At 43.5% G+C, this 9,964-nt stretch overlaps 1 protein-coding gene and 1 long non-coding RNA gene across 7 annotated transcripts in view; one reads left to right on the forward strand and one right to left on the reverse strand.

The window, feature by feature from the left end:
* The window catches only part of LOC310763016, a 143,757-nt gene that overhangs the window by 41,311 nt on the left and 92,482 nt on the right, over positions 1 to 9,964 (reverse strand). Inside the window, exon 2 of one of the 2 annotated variants that reach the window (XR_014548373.1) lies at positions 4,924 to 5,058. This is a non-coding gene — a long non-coding RNA (uncharacterized lncRNA). Of the gene's footprint in view, positions 1 to 4,923; positions 5,097 to 9,964 lie in introns of those variants that run through there. The other variant, XR_014548374.1, reaches the window with a different exon arrangement.
* The window catches only part of LOC310762970 (double homeobox protein 4C-like), an 89,459-nt gene that overhangs the window by 26,398 nt on the left and 53,097 nt on the right, over positions 1 to 9,964 (forward strand). For 2 of the 5 annotated variants that reach the window (XR_014548326.1, XM_083614882.1), the window contains one exon: positions 1,226 to 2,359. The exons of 2 other annotated variants lie outside the window; for them this stretch is intronic. Coding sequence is in view for 1 of the 3 variants with exons in the window: in XM_083614882.1 (XP_083471008.1) it covers positions 1,226 to 1,420 (195 nt within the window). In the remaining 2 variants the exon portion in view is untranslated. Of the gene's footprint in view, positions 1 to 1,225; positions 2,360 to 9,964 lie in introns of those variants that run through there. One more of the 5 variants, XR_014548325.1, reaches the window with a different exon arrangement.

The raw sequence follows: 9,964 nt of genomic DNA on the forward strand, positions 1-9,964 counted from the left end.
GAGCTAGAAAGTGAAATTATGACCTATCCATTTGGAAATAATGGGCATTTTGGTTTTTTTTGTTTTTTTAAAAAGATATTTATTGAGATTTTACAAAAACATAAGTTTACAAAATAGAAAAAAGCCATATAGAAAGAAAAAGATTAAAAAAAGAACATACAAAATTACATAAAAAAGAAAAAAGAAGAATAAAAATACAAAATACAAAAAACAAATAGATAAAAAAGAATTAAAAACAAATCCGTTTTTTGTAACTTTAAACTCATTAGCTTGTTTCCTTGGCCTCCTCACACCTCCCCTTTTTGTATTCCCATTTAAATAATCAAATCAGCAAATCCTTACCCTCTTTCATTTATCTTAACTCTATATCTTAACATATTATAACTCTATATTTCCATCTATTATCAATTCATTTTTGCATATTCTTATTAACTTTGTTGCTAATGCCACTTATTTTCAATCCAACATCATTTTAACATTCATTAATTTTACAATGTTTCTGCAGATAGTCTTTAAATTTCTTCCAGTCTTCTTCCACCAACTCTTCTCCCAGGTCTCGGATTCTGCCAGTCATTTCTGCCAATTCCATATAGTCCATCACCTTCATCTGCCACTCTTCCAGGGTGGGTAACTCTTGTGTCTTCCAATACTTTGCAATAAGTATTCTTGCTGCTGTTGTTGCATACAGAAAGAAAGTTCTATCCTTCTTTGGCACCAATTGGCCGACTATGCCCAGGAGAAAGGCCTCTGGATTCTTCAGGAAGGAAATCCTGGTTCCTGATTAAGGCTTCCTTTTCCTTCCCACTCAAATTATTGGAGGCACATACTTTCAAATATCAAAGGTTCTGGATTTGAACAGTAAAAACTCTTAACAGACCTGGTTTCAACCTAATTTGAGGATAAAACCATCCGGTTTTCTGGGCCGCCTTTATAGCCTGACCCACCTGACCGAACTCCCAAGGGAGTGTGCATAGGATATTGCTATTAGGATGGCAGCTTTCAGCACCTTGCATTGAGAGACCAAATGTCCAGCATTCAGCTGGAACCACACTTAAGCAACATTGCTTTTCTAGCCAATGTCCCGCAAGTCCCTAGTTCTCCCACACTGAAAAACGTACACCACACGAGGCACAAATATTTGGCTGTCCTCTGAGCTAGAAAGTGAAATTATGACCTATCCATTTGGAAATAATGGGCATTTTGTTCTCTCCTTTCTTTTGTTCAGACATGGTTTCAGAACAGAAGAATGAGAACAAAGGTGACTGGTTCCAAAATAATGATCAGGAACCGAGCTACAGCTCCTTATAGCCGCTGTGACAGAAGAAGAAGTCCATTAAACAGCCTGGGGAGCAGCCCAAAAAGCAGCCATGCAGCTTCCATTATCCCGAAAGCTTTTGTTCAGACCTGGTTTCAGAACTGAAGAGCGAGAACAAAGATGACTGGGTCCAAAACAATGATCAGGAACCGAGCTACAACTCCTTATAGCCGCTCTGACAGAAGAAGTCCAAGCACTCCGAGGAGCAGTGCAAGAAGTTCGACGCAGCAACATTACCAGCCACGCAGCTTCCATTATCCTGAAAGCTATGAAGGAGCAGGGTTCTGGCAGTGACCTCTCAGCACCACGCAACCAGCAGAGCCCGTCTATGCAGCACAGCAGCAGAACTCCCAGGAATTGAACCCGGTTCATTACCAGCCAGCTGCTGTTGGGGGAACTGGGCTTTGTGAGACTTCCCAGGAAAGCAACTGCCCAGTTCCATATTATGATGCAGAGATGATGAGGCAGCCTCCACCAGGGCTGGTAACTTCTGCACTCCATCAAGCAGTAAAACTCCCTGGTCTGCAATGGGGAACAGTCATGCAATGGGGAACACTTATGCAACGGGGAATTATCCAGCTGCAAATCCTGTGCAAATGTTGCTTGAAGATTACCAAAATGGGCAGCAAAGCAATATCTTCCCTTCTCTCGACGCCTTCCAGGGTTACTCATCCATATAAATACATTTTAAAGTTTTTCAGTAAAGTTTGTTATTTTAATGCCTTTGTCTGGGATCATCATCTGGCTTTCCTTTTACTGAAGCGTTCTCTGCCCAAGCAAGCTAAAAGCACTTGTATATTGAAATCAAAAATAAATGCTGAACAATTGGCCACTTGTTCAAATAAGGACCAAAGTCAAAATCTGGGGTTAGAACAATTGGGTAAATGTTTCAAAAGGTTACAATTTTGCTTTTGTTTTTGTCGGGTTGGTGTGGGTTAAATGTTTAGTTGGGGTTGGCGGTTACTTTGATTTGGGTATAAGTATAAACTGTTCATTATTATTATTAGTATTAGTATTATTTATTATTACTATTGGTTTCTTGGTTTGCTATTTATTTGTTTTGTTTTTTAATGTTTGATGCATTGTGTTGTAAGCACAATATATTTTTGTACTTTTTGCAGAAAACAATAAAGCATATATAGATATAGATATATACGTGTGTTTTTGTGCATGTGATTCTATGGGGAGGGATTTTTCTGAGCCCTGCCTGCCTGCCATGCTACATAATGCCCTCCCTTTTTGAAATGTTGCCTGAATACAGAAAGGGGTTGGTTCTGCCGCATCCCCTCTCTGCATTTGCGTGCAACTTCCACGAAGGAAGAGTTCACCCAAATCAAAATCCACAGTAGCTTGAGGATGTGACTCAGACATTGGGTTAAATCATGGAATTCAAAGTGTTAAATGAGGATGCTAATTGAGAGTATTGGGAATGCCTTACAAGATTCCAATCTGTTTATAATGCTACACATCATTCAGTATTTCCTCTTGTACCTAATCTTAAACCAAGCTAATCCTTGCTGAGCTTCTGACATCCAGACAAGGGACCAATTCTGCTTATGTGGTTCAGGGTTTGCTTTCCCTCTGCTTTCCAGCTAAATGGTTCTGAAACCGAGTTTCAATTCCACGAGCTTATTTCTCTATTTCTATCCCACCCAGAGGCGCCCACTTGAATAGAAGATGGGGGGGAGGCCAGGTAAGCCCTGCCCTGGTCGATTGCCATTAGAACATTGGGGGGGGGGGCAAGGGACCTGGGCCCAAGAGTTGGCTCCTAGGACCCCACCTTTTCCCCTGGGACACTGAGGCGGCCCACCTCCTTCTTCCCTCTCAGCCCCCAACACCCCCGCGAGGGAGAGCAGCCTGAGAGGCGCAAAGGCACCCGAGTGAGCTTCGGGGATGGTAGTAGTGTGTGTGTGTCTGTAGGGATTGTGGGTGTGTGTGTGCAGGGATTTGAACCCTGCCTGGCCTCAGACCAACACACTGATACGCCGCCAAATATATATATGCCTGAGGGAAGATGGCGCCTGGGGACCGGCTACGAGATAACTCTTAAGGGCTTCCCTCTCGACATTGCCTCCCCTTATTACTTTCCCGCAGCATCAGCGCTATGACGAACGTGTTGCTGGGGCAACGGGGGGGGGCGGAGGTTTGTGTCCTTCCCGCTCCTCTTTCTGGTCCCAACGGCCGCCCATCCCCCACTCCCTCTCGCTTCGCCCCGTAGAATCCAGGTTGGCGCCGCGCGCCGTTTCCCACCTAAACCGCCCCCGCGCATGCGCCTCGCCTGTCCTGCCTGGGCGCCCTTTGGCCACGGCTTCCCCTGCGGCGTCACACCGGCCGCCCTCCTCCTCCTTCTCCCTGGTCTCCCCGCTTATCCCCCCCTCCCCTCCGTGTCCTCTTTGCTCCCTCTTAACACAATGACCCCCTCCCACCCCACCCCGCAGGGGGGACCCACCCGTGAGGCGAGATAAGCGCATTAGCATGTCTGGCCTCTGAGGAAGGCTGCCCCCTCTCGCCTTCCATGCTGCTCCTTTCATCCTTCTGCTCCCCTCTGGCCCCTCCAGGCTCAGTGCCGGGGGCGGTTGTGCTGCCCTAAATCCGCCCCTGCTTGGAAGTTTTTTGTTCTCTTTTATTTTTGGTTGATCATGATTTTTAATTATTATAAATCAAGACTGATCCATTTAGTCAGAAATACGTCCCTCTCAATCCCTACCATTTCATTTACTTATGTACTGCTTTTGAAATGAACCTCACAAAGTGGTTTACATCAATATATCAAAACAATAAGCATCCATTAAAAATGTAATAAAACAGCAAAGGCAAACTGCAAGGGGGGAAAGTTGAATGATTTTAGGATTGTAGCTTTTAAAAGTGTAGTTTAGTGGGAGGTTGGATCTTATTATTTGTTAAATGTGAACCTCATTTTTGTTCCAAATTGTTGCTCTCTAGACCAGTTTCTATTCACCCAGACAAAATGATTCTGCCACCCTGACCAGTTAATACTTAAACTCTTCTGTATTGCTTCATCAATGTGATTACACTATTGACAGAGAACTTTGATCACCATGTTAACATCTATGATGTCATGAATAGCTCTATCTGAATTGAAATTTACATGGATTTGCTGAACATTCAGATGTCTATCTAAATAGTGTGTGAAGCAATCCTAAGAGAATTATAACTTGGGAAACTGCTCTCTGCTTGGCTGTCCTACAATTGCATTCAGGATAAGAATAAGACTACAGTGAGGGCAGGCAGATCTCTGAAGCACCAGGTGTGTATCCTTTCTCCTCAAACTACTTGCCAGCTCAAACACTGCACAGAATTCCCCCCCCCCCCATTGATCTGTCTATCTCTCCCCTCCAGACTAGATTTGAGTCCCAAGTAGGCTGTTCCTTTTCAGCTCCTACTTCTCCTGGCTCAACCTCTGCCTCCCAGTAAAATTCTGGTCTATTCCTACTAAAGGACACCACACTCTGTCCTTCACAATACACTCAGTGTGGAAGTTGTTTTTTTCCAGAAACAACTCTTTCTCCCATTCACTCTTTATACCTCAGCCTGTCTCCTAACTGTCTCCCTACCTATCTCCCACCCTCTCCAACCACAATTCCAACCCTCTCAAACTAACTGTCTCTCCAGAACCTCTCCTTTTAAACTCTCCCTCCTGGAACCACGGCCAATCAGAGGCTGCCATTCATTAACAATTTGCAGGCAGGAAAAAGAAAGAAAGAAACACTTGTTGATCCAACCTGTCCAGCAAAACCAACTTTTTCGTCACAGAGGTTTCTTCAGGGATTTATGTACTACTGATTGACCAAAGGGAGCAGGCCCCTGGATACACTTGTCAACTTTACCAGCCAGGATGGACAGAGATCAAGAGAACAAGAAGCTGCTTGCAACATTGCAGACCACAGAAACAGAAATCTAGCCCACAAAATGTGGGAAGGTGCTGCACTTCCCAGAATAGTTTCCTTTTACTTCTCTTGTGGCTCAGTTGTATTTACAATTGTTCATTTAGCAGAAATGTCACCAGTGAACTGTTTCCCATCACTGCGTCTTCATGGCAGCAAGACATGGAACTAAAGGCATGAAGCTGTACCAGAAAAATTAGCAAGCAATATTAGATAGATATAATATATCACAGTGGTTTACATTTGCATATATATATATATATATATATATATATATAATCAAAAATTAAAAGCAAAATAATTAGAGACAAACACCAGCAGACCATTGTGGGCGATGTGCTTTAAATTGCCTGCAAAGGCTTGGTGGGACAGAAAAGTTTTCTGCCTATTCATGAGTTCCATATAGATACAAGCATAAGCAAAGAGATGGAAGCTGGAAATGAGCTGATGCAAGAGCCAACAGATTCACTACAGATTGCTGGCCACTGGGAAAACCTTGTTGCAGTGAAGGGAAACACTGTAACTTAGTGGCAGAACGAGTTGTCTGCATGCAGAAGGTCCCAGGTCCAGCTCCTGGTGTCTCCCAGGTAGTAGGGCTTGATCAGACTCTCACCTGAAACCCTAGAGAGCTTCTCCACAGTGCTGAAGCAGAACCATCAAATTGTGAAGTTGGCAGGGACCCTGAGGGTCATCTAGTCCAACCCTCTCCAATGCAGGAAAATGTATTAGGTGGACTACAACTCTAATAATATTTGATTATTGATCATACTGGCTGGGGGTATCTTAATCTTCCCTCCACAAAAAGGAGGTTGAAATCAATCCTAGGTGCACTTTTCATTGCAGGATTTAAATGGCAGACCAACAAGGACAGTGTCACTTGCAATAATATCAAACAATGCCTCCACAATTCAACCACCTAGCATTTGCGGTTTTTCTTCCGCAAAAGGTATGTGAAGCTTGGTTGTAAGAATGAAATAACAGTATAAACAATACTATCTTTACTTGTAAATCAACACTGTTGCAATATATATGGAGCTATATCAATGGGAAGCTTGCTTTATATCAGTTATTCAAACTGGCCTCCCCCAGCCCCGATAATTTATATCAGTTGATCCTGAAAAGGGCTGAGGCTATAAATGACCCAGAGGGCCAGCAAATATGTGGGAGGAACTGTAAACAGCAGAGGCCAGGAAGATAAGTTCAGATGGTGATGATTAGGTTATTAACAGTCCATTATTAAGAAGGTTTGGGGGCATTTCCTTTCCCTTTGACCTCACTTACAATCCTTTGCAACTCAGGATAATACTTTATACATCTGATATTGGGCTATACGTATGCCTAATTTTGATAATTTCTGAAATGACTGTTCTTTTTGGATCTGATCTAGATGCGAAACACCGGGAAATACTGCCCCCTAGTGCTTATTTGTGAATTTAAGATGCTGTTTATCTGCTTTCTCTTGTTTGCTTGAGCTATCTGGATTTGTTTCTACAGAAGTTATTCAGTGCCCAACAGATTATCCTTATTCCCTGCAGGATTTTGTTGTGTTTCCCAGATGATGGGTTACCAGTAAAGGGCCTCATTCCCAGTCCCAGATAAGTGTGCTGCTCATGGGTGTAAGCAAGGGGGGCAACTGCCCCCCATCAAGCAAAACAATAGAAATACTTAAGTAACTAACCAATCATGTCTGTTCTGCACCTCCTAACAAAAGTCCTGTCCCCCCACAAACAAAAATCCAGGCTACGCCCATGGTGCTGTCTGCAACAATGCTTCATTTCTGGAAAAGAGAGGTCATGTTTGCTTGGGGACCATGCTACCTGACTTTCTCACTCCTAAATAAATATGGATAGGTTACGACTGCTCGAGGGTAAAAGAACAATCTGCACATGCACAGAAAAACTCATCTTGTAGTTACTGACAGAAGAGTGTGTAGTGGTTAGAATGCTGGACTACAAGCATGGAGACATGGGTTCAAGCGTTAACTGAGCCACAAAGATCACTGGATAGACTTAAGCCAGTTATAGCTCAACCTAGCGGGTGGCGCTGTGGGATGAACCACAGAGCCTAGGACTTGCTGATCAGAAGGTCGTCAGTTCAAATCCCCACGATGGGGTGAGCTCCCGTTGCTTGGTCCCTGCTCCTGCCAACCTAGCAGTTTGAAAGCACATCAAAAAGTGCAAGTAGATAAATAGGTAGCGCTCTGGCGGGAAGGTAGACGGTGTTTCCGTGCGCTGCTCTGGTTCGCCAGAAGCGGCTTAGTCATGCTGGCCACATGACCTGGAAGCTGTACGCTGGCTCCCTCGGCCAATAAAGCGAGATGAGCACCGCAACCCCAGTCGGCCACGACTGGACCTAATGGTCAGGGGTCCCTTTACCTTTAACCTACCTCAGAAAGTTGTTGTGAGGATAAATGGGGATGAGGGACATCATGAAAACCATTCTGAGGATTTGTAGGATGCAAATGTAATAAATAAATAAATAAATAAATATTAAATTTGATGTAATCTGGCATTGGTTTGTTAAAAAATTGGAAAACTAATAAATACTATTTGGCAGATAAATAAATGTTCTGGAAACCCAGATTCTGGAGCTGCAGATATTAAGACAATCTCTTCCAACCTAAAAAGTTAAGGAAGCTGTATCAGTTTGTAAGAAGAGCAATCTGTCTTGCAGAAGTTGCCATTGACTGATTCCGAGTCTCATATTGCTGTTATGAGCAGTGTCTTGATAGCAGAGCCTCATGACATGGCAAATTGCTGTCTGTCAACCGGCATTTCCACAGTGCATCTACACAGTTGTGTGCTGGCTGCAATGTATTGCTGAGTTAGCCCAGTCTGATGCTGCCAAAACTCATTGGACCACATCAGTGAGGCCAAGAGGGGGTTACTAAATTTGGACTAAATTTGCCTAGGCCGTCCTGTTAGATGACCTTTGTTGGGAGAGTGATGCTTCAGCAGTCTCTCACATTGGCTTTTGATACCATCAGCCATGGTATCCTCCTGGTCTGTCTACAGAAGATGGGTACCTGGAGCATTGATCTGCACTGGTTCCGGTCTTGAGCTAATGGGCAATTCCAGAAAACAGAATTGGATGAGTGTTTCTCAACCCTCTGTCTCTTCAGCTGTGGGGTGCTGCAGGGCACGATATGTCTCCAGTGTTGTTTAAAATCCATATGAAGCTATTGGGACTTGAGAATTATGTGAAAGGCAATGCATTAATTGATAAAATAATAGTGTACATTCAATACCCGGTCTTGAAAGCTTTTTCTGTGGCTCACTTTAAACCAAGGCGACCTATAGCTGATTATCCTTAACACCATATTATATAAGTAAATAACTTTTTTTATAATGTACATTTTGATTAGATGATATCTATGGAGGAAATAGAATCATAGAATTGCAGAGTTGGAAGGGACCCTGAAGGTCATCTAGGCCAATCCCCTGCAATTCAAGAATCTCAACTAAAGCATCCAATTCCTGCAATAAATGTAATCTCTTTAGCAAAAACCCCCACAATCCTCTCTCACTTCTCAGAGAAGCTTCTATAGAGATAAAAACCCTTTCCCTCAGAGCTCCTACAGAGGGATACACTTGTGATAGCCAAATTTTGATTGAGACCATTGCTGTGGTGTTATTTAAAGGCAGTTTCCCATTCCATATATTTATTTGCTGCATGTAGCATCTTAACTGTTCTTATCAATCCAAACTTAGTGCATAGCTGTACAGCAAAAATTATGGTGAATTAGAGTAATGAATTATTGCCGTACCATCATAAATGAGGGAGGCCTTGCCAATTTTGTGGATAAGGCAGCGGTCATTTTGAATGCACACTTCTCTTCTCACCTGCACCCCTAGTCGCACTTGTGGATGTGGCAACACGTGGATTCCAAATCATGTGTGGGGAACATATTCAGGAATGTGGAAGTCGTAACCACGGACGTAATTTCTTTATCGGAAACTCAATATACAATTCCATTGTTTCCTCTTTCTGTCAGCTTTTTGACATCTAATAGACTTGATTTGAACAGAAAGAAGAAGAATTTGGATTTGATATCCCGCTTTATCCCTACCCGAAGGAGTCTCAAAGCGGCTAACATTCTCCTTTCCCTTCCTCCCCCACAACAAACACTCTGTGAGGTGAGTGGGGCTGAGAGACTTCAGAGAAGTGTGACTAGCCCAAGGTCACCCAGCAGCTGCATGTGGAGGAGCGGAGACTCGAACCCAGTTCCCCAGATTACCAGTCTACCGCTCTTATCCACTACACCACACTGGCTCGGGATGTTTTAAAATTATTTCTTCCTATCCTAAAATTCATAGGAGACTCTTTGCATCTGTTCCATACGCCACCACCACCTTCTGAGGAAGAGACTTAATCTTGCCTCTGGGTCAATGCCAAGCAGATGGGGATCCAAACAAGTCCAGAATAATTCTAAAAGCGGGAGTGGGGAGCAAGGGAAGTGGGAAGGATTACCCACATTTGGCAGCAGCTCCTCACACATCATGGAATGCAAGTCCAGAAGGTTCTCTGACTTTCCTTGAATAGCCTGTGGGCTGATTTGCCACTGAAGGGAGGAGACTGAAAAGCCCCAACACGGACATGGCGTCTGTGACAGAAAAGTTGGTTCCACAAGTATTTCTTTTTACTTTTATCTCCTGCCAGCAAATGGTTAAAGAACAGCAGCCTCTGATTGGCTGAGGTTCCAGGAGGAAGAGAGTTTGTAAGGTCGGTTTAGAGTTGTGGTCGT

Source organism: Podarcis filfolensis (genome assembly GCF_964270895.1).
Source record: "Podarcis filfolensis genome assembly, chromosome: 5".
Classification (NCBI taxonomy): Eukaryota; Metazoa; Chordata; class Lepidosauria; order Squamata; family Lacertidae; genus Podarcis; species Podarcis filfolensis.